The 21,594-nt window shown below is 51.0% G+C and overlaps 3 protein-coding genes across 4 annotated transcripts in view; 2 read left to right on the top strand and 1 right to left on the bottom strand.

Moving 5' to 3' along the window:
- Positions 1-1,655: 1,655 nt before the first annotated feature.
- Positions 1,656-21,051, bottom strand: LOC120994946 (small vasohibin binding protein). Its single transcript, XM_040423860.1, has 2 exons — positions 20,872-21,051; positions 1,656-2,100 (listed from the first exon to the last, which is right to left on the bottom strand). The coding sequence occupies exons 1-2, from the start codon at positions 20,983-20,985 to the stop codon at positions 2,014-2,016; spliced, it is 201 nt and encodes a 66-aa protein (XP_040279794.1). The 5' UTR covers positions 20,986-21,051; the 3' UTR covers positions 1,656-2,013.
- Positions 2,417-21,594, top strand: part of LOC120994886 (tyrosine-protein kinase STYK1-like) — a 56,117-nt gene continuing 36,939 nt past the window's right edge. Inside the window, exon 1 of the mRNA XM_040423784.1 lies at positions 2,417-2,440. The gene's annotated coding sequence lies outside the window, so the exon portion shown is untranslated. The remainder of the gene's footprint in view (positions 2,441-21,594) is intronic.
- LOC120994914 (calpain small subunit 1-like) lies at positions 8,045-9,291 on the top strand. 2 transcript variants are annotated; one of them, XM_040423810.1, is made up of 2 exons: positions 8,045-8,279; positions 8,340-9,291. In XM_040423810.1, the coding sequence occupies exons 1-2, from the start codon at positions 8,144-8,146 to the stop codon at positions 9,170-9,172; spliced, it is 969 nt and encodes a 322-aa protein (XP_040279744.1). In that variant the 5' UTR covers positions 8,045-8,143; the 3' UTR covers positions 9,173-9,291. The 2 variants fall into 2 exon arrangements, with proteins under 2 accessions (XP_040279744.1, XP_040279737.1); XM_040423803.1 differs by having other exon boundaries at positions 8,045-9,291.

Here is a 21,594-nt window from a genome sequence, read left to right as displayed (position 1 = left end):
ATCATTCGTTATTACACATTTTTGGGCAAGGTGACCAAGAAAATTGGTAATTTTGGCACATATATATTTATTTTTACGGCGTTCGCCTGAGGGGTTAGGTCATGTGATATTTTTATAGAGCAGGTTGTTACGGACGTGGCAATACCTAATATGTATACTTTTTCTAATTTATTTGAGTTTTACACAATAATAGCATTTTTAAAGCAAAAAAATTAATATTTTAGTGTCTCCATTTTTTTTCAACTTTTTTATTTTTTGGCCAATTGTCCAAAAATCTCATTTTTTGAGGGATGAGGTGACAGTTTGGTACTATTTTGGGGGGCATACAGAGCTGGTTGTTACGGACGTGGCGATACCAAACATATTTAGGTTATTTTATTTTCTTCATTTTTACCCAATTATAAATGTGCGTATATATTTAATTTTTTTACACTTTTTTGACTCAGACCCACTTTATTCTTGAAGATCCAGTGGGTCTGATGGCACTACAATACACTGTATAGTGTACTGCAGTGTATTTTCATTAACAGTAAGCCTGGCAGGACCCTGTCAGGCTTACATACCATGGCAAGCTTGTATGCCTGTGTAAGGCCTCCAGTTGCCATGGTAACCATCGGGACGCTGCCACAGCAGAGCAGCGGCCCGTTGGAAGGGGGGTGATCAACACAGCAGCGCAGCTCTGATCTCCTCAACACTCACTGAGGAGATCGGAGCTGCGCTGCTGAATGCTGCGATTGGTCAGTCAAATCTGACTGACCAATCGCAGCGATTCAAAGGCAGGGACCACGCTAATTGGTCCCTGCCGGGTGCCCGGACAGCTCTGCTGTCCTTGACAACCATTTACACTCCGGTGTCACCGCAATTGTACTTGCGGTGACACCTTGAGCTCATGACATACTGTGTACGTCAAGATGCGGTAACTAACACCACATCATGAAGAACACAGTACGTCATTGGTCATTAAGGGGTTAAAAGGGTTATTTCCATCTTGGACATCGGGAGTATATCGTTAGGATATGCCGTCAATGTCTCATAGGTGTGGATCCCACTTCTGGGACATGCACCTATACTTAGAATGGAGCCTGCAAAGTGCTGGAGGGTGCATCGCGCATGCGCGGCCTTCCTCCATTTACTTCTATGTGAGCGCAGAAAATAGCCGAGTATTACCATTGAAATTCACTTCTATGGAACTTACGGAAATATGAATGGAGGACGGCCACGCATGCGCAGTGAGCCCTCCGTCACTTTGCGGGCACCATTCTAAGGATAGGTGTGGGTCCCACCTCTGTCTGTTAGACATTGGGGGCATAGCGATATTCGATTCGAGTACCGTAAGCCCCGCAGCAGGCTCTAATTAAACTGAAGACCGCGCTATTTGATCAGTTGGCACTGTTTAATATATAGACCCACTGAACAGTGTGGTGATTAGTTTAATTAGAGCCCATACGACCGCATCGAAAGCGCCACATGACCGCACCGCGTGGTCGTACCCTTACGGGAGAGAGAGAGATGTGTGCTTTACTTGAAAATTTCATAGAGAGGAAACAAAGTAACAAACCCTCAGCTGTGGGAGTTGGACTGCACAGAAACAAGAATATTACAATTTACAAACAGCAAGCCGAGGTATTGAAAAGTAAGGAATTAAAACACAAGTCTGTTGGAAAGTTGCAGAAGTTTTTATTCTAGGCTGCTGAAACTCCACGTTCAGGCAAGTACACCCGCCGGACAGGTATATGATGTTGGCCGCACCTTACAGAATGGCGCATATTGTAATAAACTTTCCGGTCAGCCATCTTTTACCAGCAACTCTCGGTATCTGGACGGTCAAACACCCCTCCCCCGATACATCTCCAGCATTGTGCGACCTATGGATCCAGCATGTGGTACAAAGCAAAATGAAGTGGTCTGTAAGTGGCAGAGAACCTACAATAGACACGTGACCATCAGGGCTTGGTCATCTTTGGTGTTGCTGGGGCGGAGGGGCTTATCAAATGGCGCGTCGCGTCTTCCCGGTCACTTGCTGGACGTCTGCATTTGCTTACAGAAAGCTTCAAACTGCTGCTGCTCAAGCTCAGTCATCACCTTGTTGAGGGCGTAAATCTGGAAGAAAGACAAATGGATGATGAGAAAGTAGTCACAAGAGCTCTCATGCTCTATCTGTACATTGCACGGCCAGCCCATTGACTGAGAGGTGACTGTGGGGGTCTCAGTAATTGGCTTCGCATTGGGTGACCCCTCTAAACAAGAATGGGGGCTCCACTCCAGACAACCCCTGATGTGAAGTTTTGTTTTTAAACAAAATCCTGGAGGAGGGGACGGGATCTAGAAGTCGTTTCCTCAGCCGCTTCCTGCAGAGCTTGGTGGCCCAGTGCCAGGAGCTCCGAGATGCAGCTGCGCAGGAACCTCACCCATCACAGGCTGTGCACCCACGAACACACAGGTAGAGTGTCAGGAAAACAATGGCGGATGGGAGTGGTAGTGAGAGCATGGGGGGTGACAAGCAGTAGAACAGGACAGATGAGCGCAAAGCCATGGGAAGCGCCTGCACAGGGAGAATTGTGTGCCCTAGGGCCAAAATACCAGAGGAGATTTTCCACACCCAGAGCCTGTGAGCAGGGCGTTCCTGTGGGTACAGTCAGCAGCTCAGTATGTGGTTGGGGGGGATCACCGCATCTCAGCCCCCCCCCCCAGCTCAGCCCTTCTAGGCCACCTATAGACCCCCAGCCCCCCCCCCCCCCCCATCTAAGCTCCTCTTGGCTGCCTGCAGCCGCTCGACCTGACCTCAGCAACTCTGTGCCGCCTGCAACCCCCAACCTCAGCCCCCCGTGCCGCCTGCAGACCCCAGCCCCACTCAGCCGCCTGTAGTACCCCCAGCTCAGCCCTTCTAGGCCATCTATAGACCCCCAGCCCCTCTGGGCCTACTGCAACCCCCCTGTGCCGCCTGCAACCCCTCAATCTAAGCCCCTCTTGGCTGCCTGCAGCCGCTCGACCAGACCTCAGCAACTCTGTGCCGCCTGCAACCCCCAACCTCAGCCCCCCATGCCGCCTGCAGACCCCAGCCCCACTCAGCCGCCTGTAGTCCCCCCCAGCTCAGGCCACCTATAGACCCCCAGCCCCTTTGGGCCTACTGCAGCCCCCCTGTGCCGCCTGCAACCCCCCAATCTAAGCCCCTCTGGGCTGCCTGCAGCCCCTCGACCTGACCTCAGCACCTCTGTGCCGCCTGCAACCCCCAACCTCAGCCCCCCGTGCCGCCTGCAGACCCCAGACCTCAGCCCCTCTGTGCAGCTTGCAGACCCCCGACCTGACTTCAGCCCCTCTGGGCCGCCTGCAGCCCCCCAACCTGACCTCAGCCCCTCTCTTCCGCCTGCAGCCTCCCGACCTTAGCCCCCTCTAGGCTGCCTCCCCTTGATCTGAGCCCCAATGTGCCTCCTGAGCGCATGCCCCATGACCTCAGCTCTTCTGGGCCTCCTATAGCCCCCAAACCCCTCTGGGCCTACTACAGCCTCCAAACTCCAGCCCTTTTGTGTTGCCTGCAGCTTCATATGTCACCCCCACTCCGGGGATCTCATGACGTGCCGTGGCCGGGTGTGTGATGTCCTGAGTCAGATTTCCCGATATAGCACTAGTAATTCATAGATGACAGATGGTGGACATGTCAGGAAACCTCCCCCTTGCCGCGCAATAAACACTAATCAGCCATAACATTACAACCTAGTATTGCGTTAGCTGTGCCGCCGTAACAACTCTGACCCATCAGGGCATGGACTCCACAAGACCCCTGAAGGTCTGAAGGTGTCCTGTGATACCAGGCACCACAACATAAGCAGCAGATCCTTGAAAGGGATTGTCCATGGCTGCTTGCTTCCAAAAACACCACCACGCCTGTCCACAGGTTGTGCGCGGTATTACAGCTCACCCCATTCACTCTAGTTGAGCGGAGCTGCAATTCTAGACATGACAGATGTGCTGATGTTTCTGGAACAAAGCAGCCATTTTTCTCTAATCCTGGACAATCCCTTAAAGCCCTATAAATCGTGAGGTGTGGCCTGCATGGATCAGACATCTCCTTACACTTGCCCATTTTCCTGCTTCCAACGCATCAACTTCAAGAACTGACTGATCACTCGAACTAAGCCAGTTCTACTTTACGCCAATTTTGATAAATCTCTCACAGTGGGGCACATTTACCATAGTGTCTGCGCCTGTTTCCGACTGTCTTATTTTTTAAGTCTCATTTACTAACTGATTTTGCACTTGTTTTGGAGGCAGTTGCGCCTATTTGGAGTTTTAAGACAAATTCAGACGTTTTCAAACTTTTGTGCCCATTTTCCGTCCTATTTATGTAGGTGCGCCCTATTTTGCAACGGATTTAGTCGTAAAAACTGTCTGATTTCTACTCTACGCCACGCCAGGCGTAGTTTTCGGCCTCTGTTTTGGGGGGTGAGTTGAGCCACATTTTGCCTACTTTCATGGGGACGTGCGCCTAATTTCAGCTCACTTGTACCGCATTTTCATGCACATACTAATTAGACCAGTCTTAGTGAATATGAATCTGTCACTAGAGGTCAGACTTAAACCCAAAAAAATTTAAAGGCTGTGTATACCTTCAGAGGCAATTTTTGTTTATGATTGCATTTTACTCATTTTTGGCTAAAAATCATATTTTCAATTGGCCTTTATTAATAATATTGAGCCGTTCTGTCACAAAGGGTTAACTGTTTTTCTAACTGTGTTACTCATACTTTCACTTTGTTCTGGTCATCTAATAAACCTCATCTCTAAACTACTAAGAGGTCATAAACACAAGCCACATTCTTATCAGTAAGATAAGAACTGCACTATAATGAGTGTTTAGGAGGTCAGAGAGCAGAGATAAGGAGCCCCTCTGCTCCTTGTCTGACCGAAAATCCAAAGGGTGCTAGTAGAGCATCTCAGCTCTGTACAGAAAAAAGGACTCCATATTTTTAACTGAAAAAATGATTTTTAGCTCAAAATGAGTATAATGCAATAATGAAAAAAGATGTACATAGCCTTTACCCTCAGTTCACACCTGAGCGTTTTACAGCGCGTTCCTACGCGCTGTAAAACGCTCAACAAGGAGAAACCAATGCTTCCCTATGGGAATGGTTCTCACCTGGGCGTTTTACAGCGCGTACGATCGCGCTGTAAAACGCCCGACGCTCAAACAAGTACATGAGCGTTTTTTTGGGCGTTTGTCGCGCATTCCCGTACATAGACTTTCGGGAACGCGCGACAATGTGTGTTCGCTTGTCTCTGTATGCGCGATTGTAAACGCCCGTACAATCGCGCATACAGAGTGCTCCTTTCAGAACGCTCAGGTGTGAACCCAGCGTTAAAGGAGTTTTCCGAGATTCTTTTTACTGATGAACTATCCTCTGGATAGGTAATCAGTATCTGATTGTTGGAGGTCCGACACCTGGGACGCCCGTCAATCAGCTGTGTGAGAAGGCAGCGCCGTGGCCTTGTCTCTGCTTTTCCTAGGCCAGTGACGTTACGTTCATAGGTCATGTGGCCTAGGAGCAGCTCAGCCCCATTCAAGTGAATGGGGCTGAGCACGATACCAAACACAGCCACTATACAATGTAGGCTGCTGCGTTTGGTGAGCAGGGAGAATGCCGCAACGCTCACAGGAACGCTGCTGCCTTTTCAAAACAGCTGATCGGCGGGGGTCCCAGGTGTCGGACCCCAACCGATCAGATACTGATGACCTATCCTGAGGATAGGTCAAATCTTGGAAAACCCTTTTAACCAAAAAACTGATTTATGAAAGGAAAATAAATGAGATGCAAATTAAAGATGGACTTTGCCAATACGCCTATTTTTTTTTACTCCAAAAAAAAAAAAAAGACAAGCTTGATAAATGACCACCATTGTTTTAACCACATTTACTAATCATGCTGCGCCTGTTTTGGAGTCCTTTTAGACTCGTTCGACGGTTTCACGGTGGGGGGACTTGAAAAACAAGTCTCATTTTGACTTCACTCCAGGGTCGGCGTAGTTCTATTCGTCTGCGATGTGTTCGGCCGTGCGACAATTTTATTAAAACAGTTGCATTGTCTGGTAGATGTGCGCCTTGTCACAAACATAAAAATGTGTCCGTGGCAGCTTATTTTCTATCTAATATGAGACTTTTCGACACACATTTGAGCCTGTTTCCTACGCCAACCAACCAGTAGTCTAACTGATCCACTACGCCGGTCTAATCGCACTCTAAAAAACAGACGAGCGTGGGAAATGACCCCCAATGTTCTTCACTTCACCTGTCACTGTTAGGTCTCCCGCACAAGACCGTATCCGTGTTTGGGTCCGCAAATAGCGCATCCGCAAAATACAGATGTGGCCCGTGTGCATCCTAAAATTTTTGCAGGACCCACTGTAAAAAAAAAGAAGCCTATTCTTGTCTGAATGAATGGGTGCGTGTACGATCTGCAAAAATGCGGATCAAACACGGACCAAAAATACGGTCGTGTGCATGAGCAGTGATGGCCAGTTCGCAGTGTTCGCCGACGAACAGCCTTCATCGGGCTGTTCTCGGAACTGCCTGCTCTCGGTGACCGCATGTGTTTCAGAGCGGCTCGCGGCGCAGGCACAGGTAAGGACTTACCTCTGCAGCGCCGGGCTTGGGAATAAAGATGGCAGATCGCATGTGTTCGTCGGCGAACACTGCGAACTGCCATCACTGTGCATGAGGTCTTATACAAAAGGAGGGTTCTTCCACACGAGCGAGTCCCATTCCATCCGGACGTGATGTGTGAAGTAAATGCGTAGCATCCGGACAGAATCCTGAGCCATTCTTTTCTAGGGTCCTGTTTCACACGGTCAGTATTTGTAAGCCAAAACACAGAAGAGGCACGAATATTTCTATTAGGGCTCATGCACATGGCGTTGCCCAGCCATGCCCGTATTGCGGCCTGCAAACAGCAGCTCCGCGATATACGGGCACCAGCCGCGTGCACCCCATGTCAGGGATGCAGGCCCATTCACTCGAATGAGTCCGCAATCCAGGAGATCTGGTGCGGAACAGAGGCACAGATCAGAAGCACTATGGAGTGCTTCTGTGGATTTTCTGTCCGTGTCTGCAGTAGTGCATGCAGTGTGGACTGTCAGATCGCAGACCCCATTCAAGTGAATGGGTCCCCATCCATAGATGGCGGCCACGCGGTTGATGCCTGTGCATTGCAGAGCACACGGTCGTGTGCATGGGCCCTTATACCTTTCCTCTGTAGGTTCTACTGCTGGTTTTGACTTACAAATACTGATGCAAAATACTGACCGAATACTGACCGCGTGAAACAGGCCCCTGGGTCTGTGCACATGAGTGCAGTTTTTCACGCATCATCTCTGCGTTCGGGAAAAATGGCACCACGTTCTATACGGTGCGTTTTTCTCACAAGTTCTGGCTCCATAAAAGCGAATGGGGCTTGTGTAAAAAAACGGAAGGCATCCGGATACAATGCGTTTTTTAACTGAGGGTTGCAAGAGCTCCTTGTGTGAACTTGCCCGTACCTCCGCCCTGACCGCTCAGAGCCCCTGGCCTTATGCTAGGAGTTGTCGATTGTTATTCTTCACGCACGTGATAAAACGCATGCCATCCAGATACGATCGCTGAACGCAGTTTTTTCCTGAACAGATCCTGGCACGCGACCGTAGTTTTGGTCCGCCTCCGATCCGCATTTTTTGCGGACTGGATGAGGATCCATTCATTTCACAGGGGATGCGAAAGATTCGGACAGCACCACTACACCCACCATTATCCACAAATCAACCCAGCTCGTCTTCCTCAGTGTATACTTCCCCCTTGATGGAGTAATCCTGACCCAGGTGGAGCTGCTGATGGCTGCAGACAGAGCTGCTGGCAGTTCGTCCAGATCTGCAGGGTCCCCCTCCCTCTGCCCTTCTCTTGGGGGCAGGATGACTCACCATGCAGATTTGGAAGGAATGTTTTTGGAAGAGGTGCCGCCATTGGCCGCTCAGGGTCTGGGTGGAGCCATTTTTGACTCAACATTTCTGTTTTCTTCTTCAGTGTGACTGAACAGGACGGGGCTCGCTCTGCAGGAGATTCCACAGTCTGCTCCTCCTGTGCAGCTTCTCTCTGCCTGCTCCTTCTGCAACCTCGGGCAAAATGTTCATGGTCAATAATTTCCTGAAACAGGCGACCGGAGGAAACTCAGGATCCGGCCAAGGAGGAGGTGGCGGAGGAATCGGTAATGTCCTGAAAGGAGCAATCAGCAGCGTTGCAGGGTCCGGCCAGGGTGGAGGTGGAGGAGTCGGCAACCTAGTGCAAGGGGCTCTGAGCGGCCTTTCTGGATCCGGCCAAGGTGGAGGTGGAGGAGTCGGCAACCTTGTCCAAGGAGCTCTGAGCGGTCTGGCCGGATCTGGCCAGGGTGGAGGTGCAGGCAAGTTCCTACAAGGAGCTCTGAGCAGCTTAGGCGGCGGCGGAGGAGGAGGTGGTGGACAAGCCGGTGGAGGAGCAGGAAAACTTTTTGCGGGAGGACCTGCCGGCGCCGGCGGTGGAAAAGGAATACTGGGAAGTATCCTGGGGCTCATCGGAGATGCCATAGCCAACTACAAGCCGGAACCTCCTCCAGAGCCCTGCGCCAACTCCTACCAGCAAGAGGCCTACGAGAACGATGAGCAGCGGCAGTTCCGACGCCTCTTCAAGCAGCTGGCGGGAGAGGACATGGAGGTCTCGCCGGTGGAGCTCCAGAACGTCCTGAACAAGGTGGTGGCCAAGCACCAGGATCTAAAGACTGACGGTTTCAGCATCGACACGTGCCGCAGTATGGTGGCCGTCATGGACAGCGACGGGACGGGAAAGCTGGGCTTCGAGGAGTTCAAGTACCTGTGGAATAACATCAAGAAGTGGCAATGCATCTACAAGAAGTTTGACACGGAGGGTACGGGCTACATCCCGGCCGCCTCCATGCCCGCGGCTGTCCAGGCTGCTGGCTTCCAGCTCAACGAGCAGCTGCACGAGCTGCTGATCCGCCGCTACGCCGACAACAAGGGCAACGTGAACTTTGACAGTTTCATCAGCAGCATGGTCCGGATGGACTGCATGTTCCGAGCCTTCAAGGCCCTGGACCGAGAAGGAAGCGGTGAGATCCAGTGCAGACTCCCGGATTGGCTGAAGCTGACCATCTACTCCTAGTGCGCGGACTTGCCCTGCCCCCGGCCGGCGTTACGATGTCGCTGGTGAGGTGACGTCCCGTTACCCTTTCTTCTACAAGACCCCAAATACTAGCAATAAATGTACCATGTGAGGAACGAGCCCGGACATTGATGTCTATAATGGTATTGTTATGGCTGGAAGTGTGTGGGGGGGAAGGGGGGGGGGGGGTGTATGCATGTTATATAAGGAGCATTAACCCTTGCACTGCTGGGGTACATCTGCAGGGATTTACCCCCTCCCAGTCAAATGCAACAGTTAATATGTGCGCCACAGTCCTTTCCTTTAGACAACACCTAAAACCAGGGAGATGGTCTGTGGTGGAGGGAGGGGGGGCATCTCTTAAAGGGGAAGCACGGCCATATGAAAGAATGACAGGGGCGTGGGCAGAGATGTCCCAGATGACGGGCGTGGCACTGTTTTTGATTCTTTTGGGGCCGCCTGTCCTGTTTGTGTTGGTAACGAGACTGTGTCGGGCGTCACTGCTCACCATTTCTGACATTAGGGAGGCATGAGTCACTTTTATTTTTTAGTTGCATAAGGTCCCAAAAAATCTCCTGGGGTTGTGTGACCCCCAGTAATGCAAAGAAACACGTTACTGCTTCTCATAGCAGCCTGTGTGCACCAGGAGGTGAGAGAATGTGCGGGGGAGGGGCAGCACATACCAGGATGACCCTCTCCATAGTGTGACTCTTAAAGGGCCAGTCCCCTATTGGTGGTGGCGCTTGGGGGGTCTGTCGGTGGGTCTGGTCTAGTATATGAAGTGTAATCCTTGTATACTGAGCGGTTCATCTCTCATATAATGTATTATAAGGCTGCAGACTGGTCATTATACACTGATTACGGTGCATCTGAGATACCGGGGCGCACGCAGGGGGGCGTCAGATTTTTGGTGCGGATTTCAGCCTTCGCAATGAAAGGGTGAGATCTGCGGCAAAACTGCATCATATCCGCACCAAAAACTGCAAGAAACACGTGTGCTTTTTGGTGCAGTTTGGGTGTGGAAACAGAAATCCACATGGAAGTTTGTGCAGATGTTCTGTATGTTTACCCCCCACCCGGGTGCAGGTGGCCTTATAGTTCTATACGTAGCCCAGGATCACATACATAGACATGCATACGTACCTGATATACAAAACCTGAGTATTATAAATAATCTCACCATACTGTGCACAGAGACAGTGCTGCTCTACAGTACATACATAGTGCTGCCATACTGTGCACAGAGACAGTGCTGCTCTACAGTACATACATAGTGCTGCCATACTGTGCACAGAGACGGTGCTGCTCTACAGTACATACATAGTGCTGCCATACTGTGCACAGAGACAGTGCTGCTCTACAGTACATACATAGTGCTGCCATACTGTGCACAGAGACGGTGCTGCTCTACAGTACATACATAGTGCTGCCATACTGTGCACAGAGACGGTGCTGCTCTACAGTACATACACAGTGCTGCCATACTGTGCACAGAGACAGTGCTGCTCTACAGTACATACATAGTGCTGCCATACTGTGCACAGAGACAGTGCTGCTCTACAGTACATACATAGTGCTGCCATACTGTGCACAGAGACAGTGCTGCTCTACAGTACATACACAGTGCTGCCATACTGTGCACAGAGACAGTGCTGCCGTACTGTGCACAGAGACAGTGCTGCCGTACTGTGCACAGAGACAGTGCTGCCGTACTGTGCACAGAGACAGTGCTGCCGTACTGTGCACAGAGACAGTGCTGCCGTACTGTGCACAGAGACAGTGCTGCCATACTGTGCACAGAGACAGTGCTGCTATACTGTGCACAGAGACAGTGCTGCTCTACAGTACATACATAGTGCTGCCATACTGTGCACAGAGACAGTGCTGCTCTACAGTACATACACAGTGCTGCCATACTGTGCACAGAGACTGTGCTGCTCTACAGTACATACATAGTGCTGCCATACTGTGCACAGAGACGGTGCTGCTCTACAGTACATACATAGTGCTGCCATACTGTGCTCAGAGACGGTGCTGCTATACAGTACATACATAGTGCTGCCATACTGTGCACAGAGACAGTGCTGCCATACTGTGCACAGAGACAGTGCTGCCATACTGTGCACAGAGACAGTGCTGCTATACAGTACATACATAGTGCTGCCATACTGTGCACAGAGACAGTGCTGCTCTACAGTACATACATAGTGCTACCATACTGTGCACAGAGACAGTGCTGCTCTACAGTACATACACAGTGCTGCCATACTGTGCACAGAGACAGTGCTGCTCTACAGTACATACATAGTGCTGCCATACTGTGCACAGAGACAGTGCTGCTCTACAGTACATACACAGTGCTGCCATACTGTGCACAGAGACTGTGCTGCTCTACAGTACATACATAGTGCTGCCATACTGTGCTCAGGGACGGTGCTGCTATACAGTACATACATAGTGCTGCCATACTGTGCACAGAGACAGTGCTGCCATACTGTGCACAGAGACAGTGCTGCTATACAGTACATACATAGTACTGCCATACTGTGCACAGAGACAGTGCTGCTCTACAGTACATACATAGTGCTGCCATACTGTGCACAGAGACAGTGCTGCCATACTGTGCACAGAGACAGTGCTGCCATACTGTGCACAGAGACAGTGCTGCCATACTGTGCACAGAGACAGTGCTGCCATACTGTGCACAGAGACAGTGCTGCCATACTGTGCACAGAGACAGTGCTGCCATACTGTGCACAGAGACAGTGCTGCCATACTGTGCACAGAGACAGTGCTGCCATACTGTGCACAGAGACAGTGCTGCCATACTGTGCACAGAGACAGTGCTGCCATACTGTGCACAGAGACAGTGCTGCTCTACAGTACATACATAGTGCTGCCATACTGTGCACAGAGACAGTGCTGCCATACTGTGCACAGAGACAGTGCTGCCATACTGTGCACAGACAGTGCTGCTCTACAGTACATACATAGTGCTGCCATACTGTGCACAGAGACAGTGCTGCTCTACAGTACATACATAGTGCTGCCATACTGTGCACAGAGACAGTGCTGCTCTACAGTACATACATAGTGCTGCCATACTGTGCATAGAGACTGTGCTGCTCTACAGTACATACATAGTGCTGCCATACTGTGCACAGAGACAGTGCTGCTCTACAGTACATACATAGTGCTGCCATACTGTGCACAGAGACAGTGCTGCCATAATGTGCACAGAGACAGTGCTGCCATGCTGTGCACAGAGACAGTGCTGCCATGCTGTGCACAGAGACAGTGCTGCCATGCTGTGCACAGAGACAGTGCTGCCATGCTGTGCACAGAGACAGTGCTGCCATGCTGTGCACAGAGACAGTGCTGCCATGCTGTGCACAGAGACAGTGCTGCCATGCTGTGCACAGAGACAGTGCTGCCATGCTGTGCACAGAGACAGTGCTGCCATGCTGTGCACAGAGACAGTGCTGCCATGCTGTGCACAGAGACAGTGCTGCCATGCTGTGCACAGAGACTGTGCTGGCATGCTGTGCACAGAGACTGTGCTGCCATGCTGTGCACAGAGACTGTGCTGCCATGCTGTGCACAGAGACTGTGCTGCCATGCTGTGCACAGAGACAGTGCTGCTCTACAGTACATACATAGTGCTGCCATACTGTGCACAGAGACCGTGCTGCTCTACAGTACATACATAGTGCTGCCATACTGTGCACAGAGACAGTGCTGCTCAACAGTACATACATAGTGCTGCCATACTGTGCACAGAGACAGTGCTGCCATACTGTGCACAGAGACTGTGCTGCTCTACAGTACATACATAGTGCTGCCATACTGTGCACAGAGACGGTGCTGCTTTACAGTACATACATAGTGCTGCCATACTGTGCACAGAGACAGTGCTGCTATACAGTGCATACATAGTGCTGCCATACTGTGCACAGAGACAGTGCTGCCATACTGTGCACAGAGACAGTGCTGCTATACAGTACATACATAGTGCTGCCATACTGTGCACAGAGACAGTGCTGCTCTACAGTACATACATAGTGCTGCCATACTGTGCACAGAGACAGTGCTGCCATACTGTGCACAGAGACGGTGCTGCTCTACAGTACATACACAGTGCTGCCATACTGTGCACAGAGACAGTGCTGCCGTACTGTGCACAGAGACAGTGCTGCCGTACTGTGCACAGAGACAGTGCTGCCGTACTGTGCACAGAGACAGTGCTGCCATACTGTGCACAGAGACAGTGCTGCCATACTGTGCACAGAGACAGTGCTGCCATACTGTGCACAGAGACAGTGCTGCTCTACAGTACATACATAGTGCTGCCATACTGTGCACAGAGACAGTGCTGCTCTACAGTACATACACAGTGCTGCCATACTGTGCACAGAGACTGTGCTGCTCTACAGTACATACATAGTGCTGCCATACTGTGCACAGAGACGGTGCTGCTCTACAGTACATACATAGTGCTGCCATACTGTGCTCAGAGACGGTGCTGCTATACAGTACATACATAGTGCTGCCATACTGTGCACAGAGACAGTGCTGCCATACTGTGCACAGAGACAGTGCTGCTATACAGTACATACATAGTGCTGCCATACTGTGCACAGAGACAGTGCTGCTCTACAGTACATACATAGTGCTACCATACTGTGCACAGAGACAGTGCTGCTCTACAGTACATACACAGTGCTGCCATACTGTGCACAGAGACAGTGCTGCTCTACAGTACATACATAGTGCTGCCATACTGTGCACAGAGACAGTGCTGCTCTACAGTACATACACAGTGCTGCCATACTGTGCACAGAGACTGTGCTGCTCTACAGTACATACATAGTGCTGCCATACTGTGCACAGAGACGGTGCTGCTCTACAGTACATACATAGTGCTGCCATACTGTGCACAGAGACTGTGCTGCTCTACAGTACATACATAGTGCTGCCATACTGTGCACACAGACGGTGCTGCTCTACAGTACATACATAGTGCTGCCATACTGTACACAGAGACAGTGCTGCCATACTGTGCTCAGAGACGGTGCTGCTATACAGTACATACATAGTGCTGCCATACTGTGCACAGAGACAGTGCTGCCATACTGTGCACAGAGACAGTGCTGCTATACAGTACATACATAGTACTGCCATACTGTGCACAGAGACAGTGCTGCTCTACAGTACATACATAGTGCTGCCATACTGTGCACAGAGACAGTGCTGCCATACTGTGCACAGAGACAGTGCTGCCATACTGTGCACAGAGACAGTGCTGCCATACTGTGCACAGAGACAGTGCTGCCATACTGTGCACAGAGACAGTGCTGCCATACTGTGCACAGAGACAGTGCTGCTCTACAGTACATACATAGTGCTGCCATACTGTGCACAGAGACAGTGCTGCCATACTGTGCACAGAGACAGTGCTGCCATACTGTGCACAGACAGTGCTGCTCTACAGTACATACATAGTGCTGCCATACTGTGCACAGAGACAGTGCTGCTCTACAGTACATACATAGGGCTGCCATACTGTGCACAGAGACAGTGCTGCTCTACAGTACATACATAGTGCTGCCATACTGTGCATAGAGACTGTGCTGCTCTACAGTACATACATAGTGCTGCCATACTGTGCACAGAGACAGTGCTGCTCTACAGTACATACGTAGTGCTGCCATACTGTGCACAGAGACAGTGCTGCCATAATGTGCACAGAGACAGTGCTGCCATGCTGTGCACAGAGACAGTGCTGCCATGCTGTGCACAGAGACAGTGCTGCCATGCTGTGCACAGAGACAGTGCTGCCATGCTGTGCACAGAGACAGTGCTGCCATGCTGTGCACAGAGACAGTGCTGCCATGCTGTGCACAGAGACAGTGCTGCCATGCTGTGCACAGAGACAGTGCTGCCATGCTGTGCACAGAGACAGTGCTGCCATGCTGTGCACAGAGACAGTGCTGCCATGCTGTGCACAGAGACAGTGCTGCCATGCTGTGCACAGAGACAGTGCTGCCATGCTGTGCACAGAGACAGTGCTGCCATGCTGTGCACAGAGACAGTGCTGCCATGCTGTGCACAGAGACTGTGCTGCCATGCTGTGCACAGAGACTGTGCTGCCATGCTGTGCACAGAGACTGTGCTGCCATCCTGTGCACAGAGACTGTGCTGCCATGCTGTGCACAGAGACTGTGCTGCCATGCTGTGCACAGAGACTGTGCTGCCATGCTGTGCACAGAGACTGTGCTGCCATGCTGTGCACAGAGACTGTGCTGCCATGCTGTGCACAAAGACTGTGCTGCCATGCTGTGCACAGAGACAGTGCTGCTCTACAGTACATACATAGTGCTGCCATACTGTGCACAGAGACAGTGCTGCTCTACAGTACATACATAGTGCTGCCATACTGTGCACAGAGACAGTGCTGCTCAACAGTACATACATAGTGCTGCCATACTGTGCACAGAGACAGTGCTGCCATACTGTGCACAGAGACTGTGCTGCTCTACAGTACATACATAGTGCTGCCATACTGTGCACAGAGACGGTGCTGCTTTACAGTACATACATAGTGCTGCCATACTGTGCACAGAGACGGTGCTGCTCTACAGTACATACATAGTGCTGCCATACTGTGCACAGAGACAGTGCTGCTATACAGTACATACATAGTGCTGCCATACTGTGCACAGAGACAGTGCTGCTCTACAGTACATACATAGTGCTGCCATACTGTGCACAGAGACAGTGCTGCCATACTGTGCACAGAGACGGTGCTGCTCTACAGTACATACACAGTGCTGCCATACTGTGCACAGAGACAGTGCTGCCATACTGTGCACAGAGACAGTGCTGCCATACTGTGCACAGAGACAGTGCTGCCATACTGTGCACAGAGACAGTGCTGCCATACTGTGCACAGAGACAGTGCTGCCATACTGTGCACAGAGACAGTGCTGCCATACTGTGCACAGAGACAGTGCTGCCATACTGTGCACAGAGACAGTGCTGCCATACTGTGCACAGAGACAGTGCTGCCATACTGTGCACAGAGACAGTGCTGCCATACTGTGCACAGAGACAGTGCTGCTCTACAGTACATACATAGTGCTGCCATACTGTGCACAGAGACAGTGCTGCCATACTGTGCACAGAGACAGTGCTGCCATACTGTGCACAGACAGTGCTGCTCTACAGTACATACATAGTGCTGCCATACTGTGCACAGAGACAGTGCTGCTCTACAGTACATACATAGTGCTACCATACTGTGCACAGAGACAGTGCTGCTCTACAGTACATACATAATGCTGCCATACTGTGCATAGAGACTGTGCTGCTCTACAGTACATAGTGAACCATACTGTGCACAGAGACAGTGCTGCTCTACAGTACATACATAGTGCTGCCATACTGTGCACAGAGACAGTGCTGCTCTACAGTACATACATAGTGCTGCCATACTGTGCACAGAGACAGTGCTGCCATGCTGTGCACAGAGACAGTGCTGCCATGCTGTGCACAGAGACAGTGCTGCCATGCTGTGCACAGAGACAGTGCTGCCATGCTGTGCACAGAGACTGTGCTGCCATGCTGTGCACAGAGACTGTGCTGCCATGCTGTGCACAGAGACTGTGCTGCCATGCTGTGCACAGAGACTGTGCTGCCATGCTGTGCACAGAGACTGTGCTGCCATGCTGTGCACAGAGACTGTGCTGCCATGCTGTGCACAGAGACTGTGCTGCCATGCTGTGCACAGAGACTGTGCTGCCATGCTGTGCACAGAGACTGTGCTGCTCTACAGTACATACATAGTGCTGCCATACTGTGCACAGAGACAGTGCTGCTCTACAGTACATACATAGTGCTGCCATACTGTGCACAGAGACAGTGCTGCTCTACAGTACATACATAGTGCTGCCATACTGTGCACAGAGACAGTGCTGCTATACAGTACATACATAGTGCTGCCATACTGTGCAGAGACCATGCTTCTATACAGTACATAGACCTAGCGCTACCATACTGTGCATAGAGACAATGCTGCTATACAGTACATATAATGCTGCCATACTGTACAAAGACAATGTTGCTATACATAGACACAATGTTACCATACTGTGTAAAGAGTGCTGTTATATAGTAAATAGTCATAGCGCTACCAAACTGGGCACAGACAATGCTGCCAAACTGTGCACATAGAACATGTTCCCATACTGCGCACAGAGACAATGCTACCACACCGCGCAAAGAGGACAATGCTGCCACACCGCGCACAGAGGAAAATGCTGCCACACCGCGCACAGAGGAAAATGCTGCCACACCGTACACAGAGACAATGCTGCCACACCGTACACAGAGACAATGCTGCCACACCGTACACAGAGACAATGCTGCCACACCGTACACAGAGACAATGCTGCCACACCGTACACAGAGACAATGCTGCCACACCGTACACAGAGACAATGCTGCCACACCGTACACAGAGACAATGCTGCCACACCGTACACAGAGACAATGCTGCCACACCGTACACAGAGACAATGCTGCCACACCGTACACAGAGACAATGCTGCCACACCGTACACAGAGACAATGCTGCCACACCGTACACAGAGACAATGCTGCCACACCGTACACAGAGACAATGCTGCCACACCGTACACAGAGACAATGCTGCCACACCGTACACAGAGACAATGCTGCCACACCGTACACAGAGACAATGCTGCCACACCGTACACAGAGAACAATGTTGCCACACTTTGGACAGAGACAATGCTGCCATACTGTACAGACAATGTTGCCATACTGTACACAAAGGACAATGTTCCTATGCTGCACAGAGAACAATGCCTCCATACTGTACACAGAAGACAATACTGCCACTATATACATTGCACACATTATAATCAGCCATAGAGCGCACAATAGTGCCAGCGCAGTGCTCCAGTGCAGACAGATCCCTAGTGGGATGTAATATTCAGCAGGGATCATATAATGAGATATCAGTCCAGGGGCAGAGCTACAATTATCTGTCACAGAAGGAATCCCCTGCACAATCTGGAAAAATTCTACCTGCAGCTGCCACTGGAGGGCGCCTCCTGCACACAGACTCACACAGTCACTGCTCTATAAATCTGTGAGGAGCTTCCCCTAGTGGTAGCTGTATGAATCTGTCTGTGAGGAGCTCCCCCTAGTGGTAGCTGTATGAATCTGTCTGTGATGAGCTCCCCCTACTGGTAGATGTATGAATCTGTCTGTGAGGAGCTTCCCCTAGTGGTAGCTGTATGAATCTGTCTGTGAGGAGCTCCCCCTACTGGTAGCTGTATGAATCTGTCTGTGAGGAGCTCCCCCTACTGGTAGCTGTATGAATCTGTCTGTGAGGAGCTCTCCCTACTGGTAGCTGTATGAATCAGTCTGTGAGGAGCTCCCCCTACTGGTAGCTGTATGAATATGTCTGTGAGGAGCTCCCCCTACTGGTAGCTGTATGAATCAGTCTGTGAGGAGCTTCCCCTCGTGGTAATTGTATGAATGTGTCTGTGAGGAGCTCCCTCTAGTGGTAGCTGTATGAATCTGTCTGTGAGGAGCTCCCTCTAGTGGTAGCTGTATGAATCTGTCTGTGAGGAGCTCCCCCTAGTGGTAGCTGTATGAATCTGTCTGTGAGGATCTCCTCCTAGTGGTAGCTGTATGAATCTGTCTGTGATGAGCTCCCCCTACTGGTAGATGTATGAATCTGTCTGTGATGAGCTTCCCCTAGTGGTAGCTGTATGAATCTGTCTGTGAGGAGCTCCCCCTAGTGGTAGCTGTATGAATCTGTCTGTGATGAGCTCCCCCTACTGGTAGATGTATGAATCTGTCTGTGAGGAGCTTCCCCTAGTGGTAGCTGTATGAATCTGTCTGTGAGGAGCTCCCCCTACTGGTAGCTGTATGAATCTGTCTGTGAGGAGCTCCCCCTACTGGTAGCTGTATGAATCTGTCTGTGAGGAGCTCTCCCTACTGGTAGCTGTATGAATCAGTCTGTGAGGAGCTCCCCCTACTGGTAGCTGTATGAATATGTCTGTGAGGAGCTCCCCCTACTGGTAGCTGTATGAATCAGTCTGTGAGGAGCTTCCCCTCGTGGTAATTGTATGAATGTGTCTGTGAGGAGCTCCCTCTAGTGGTAGCTGTATGAATCTGTCTGTGAGGAGCTCCCTCTAGTGGTAGCTGTATGAATCTGTCTGTGAGGAGCTCCCCCTAGTGGTAGCTGTATGAATCTGTCTGTGAGGATCTCCTCCTAGTGGTAGCTGTATGAATCTGTCTGTGAGGAGCTCCTCCTAGTGGTGGCTGTATGAATCTGTCTGTGATGAGCTCCCCCTACTGGTAGATGTATGAATCTGTCTGTGATGAGCTCCCCCTACTGGTAGATGTATGAATCTGTCTGTGAGGAGCTTCCCCTCGTGGTAATTGTATGAATGTGTCTGTGAGGAGCTCCCCCTAGTGGTAGCTGTATGAATCTGTCTGTGAGGAGCTCCCCCTAGTGGTAGCTGTATGAATCTGTCTGTGAGGAGCTCCCCCTAGTGGTTGTTGTATGAATATGTCTTTGAGGAGCTCTCCCTAGTGGCAGCTGTATGAATATGTCTGTGAGGAGCTCCCCCTAGTGGCAGCTGTATGAATGTCTGTGAGGAGCTCCCCCTAGTGGCAGCTGTATGAATATGTCTGTGAGGAGCTCCCCCTAGTGGTTGTTGTATGAATATGTCTGTGAGGAGCTCCCCCTAGTTACAGCTGTATGAATATGTCTTTGAGGAGCTCTCCCTAGTGGCAGCTGTATGAATATGTCTGTGAGGAGCTCCCCCTAGTGGCAGCTGTATGAATGTCTGTGAGGAGCTCCCCCTAGTGGCAGCTGTATGAATATGTCTGTGAGGAGCTCCCCCTAGTGGCAGCTGTATTAATGTCTGTGAGGAGCTCCCCCTAGTGGCAGCTGTATGAATATGTCTGTGAGGAGCTCTCCCTAGTGGTAGCTGTATGAATATGTCTGTGAGGAGCTCCCCCTAGTGGCAGCTGTATGAATGTCTGTGAGGAGCTCCCCCTAGTGGCAGCTGTATGAATATGTCTGTGAGGAGCTCTCCCTCGAGGAGGTTGCATATATTTCCACGTGAGGAGCTCCCCCTAGTGGCGAATGAATACATATCTGTAAGGAGCTCCCCCTACAGGAGACTGAATGCAGATTGGATGAATTTTATATTGAGCTATACAGATAAGATGTGACTCCCCTCCGCCAGTCAGCAGCTCTGAGAGGATCACGTGATGCGATCGGGGACAGACGCTCCAGGATGACGTCTGTCCGTTTGTCTGTGTGTACAGGGAGGCGACAGGAAGCGGCTCCTCCACATGACTGTCACACATGAGCTTGGCCTGATGAGGCCGGAACACAGGCAGGCTATAAGCTGCCATCAAGGACCCAGACAGTGATAGGTACCGCACACTGACTAATCAAAAGAGGCCACACCCCCAGCCATGTGACTGCTGGAGATGAACGCAACGTCCCTGATAAATAACAATAAAGGGGAGGGGCCCATACGTGACCAAGGCTACCAGATCACGTGACGGGGTGTACTAAGATGGCGGCCTGGCTGTACGTGGGGAGGGGCGAGGTCCATAGTGCCCGGGGCGGGGGCGGCCGGTACCTCTGCTCTCTGCCGCTGTTTCAGCTCCTGCTGCGCGCTCTTCTGCTTCGCCTTCTCCAGGCGGCTGACGGGATCTCTCGCCTTGGATTTATCTCTGCGGCCTGCGGGCTCCATGGCCGCCTCTCCCAGTCCTACACCTCAGCGACCGCTGACAGTCAGTGCGCCTGCGCGGAGGAAAGGGGAGGAGGAGGAGGGACTGGGCGAGAGTAGAGGCATCCTGTACCTCATACCTCCCTACAGTAATAATACCATAGTACTGCCACCTCAGTCACCACAGAGGCACCCTGTAGGCTGTACCTCATACCTCCCTACAGTAATATCTCTATAGTACTGCCACCTCAGGTAGAGGCACCCTGTACCTCCTACAATAATAACACCATAGTACTGCTACCTCAGTCACCACAGAGAGGCACCCTGTACCTCATACCCCCTGCAGTAATAATACTATAGTACTACCACCTCAGGTAGAGGCACCCTGTACCTCACACCTCTCTACAGTAATAACACTTTAGTACTGCTACCTCAGTCACCACAGAGAGGCACCCTGTACCTCATACCTCCCTACAGTAATATCTCTATAGTACTGCCACCTCAGGTAGAGGCACCCTGTACCTCACACCTCTCTACAGTAATAACACCATAGTACTGCTACCTCAGTCACCACAGAGAGGCACCCTGTACCTCATACCCCCTGCAGTAATAATACTATAGTACTACCACCTC

The sequence above is a fragment of the Bufo bufo genome, chromosome 1 (assembly GCF_905171765.1).
Source record: "Bufo bufo chromosome 1, aBufBuf1.1, whole genome shotgun sequence".
Classification (NCBI taxonomy): Eukaryota; Metazoa; Chordata; class Amphibia; order Anura; family Bufonidae; genus Bufo; species Bufo bufo.
This window is presented reverse-complemented; position numbering and strand designations above follow the sequence as displayed.

Coding starts and splice junctions, on each gene's coding strand:
- LOC120994914 (XM_040423803.1), top strand. CDS start 8,144: ATGTTCATGGTCAATAATTTCCTGAAACAGGCGACCGGAGGAAACTCA.
- LOC120994946 (XM_040423860.1), bottom strand. CDS start 20,985: ATGGAGCCCGCAGGCCGCAGAGATAAATCCAAGGCGAGAGATCCCGTC. Junction 2,101..20,871: donor AACAGCGGCAGAGAGCAGAG/GTACCGGCCGCC, acceptor TCTTTCTTCCAG/ATTTACGCCCTCAACAAGGT.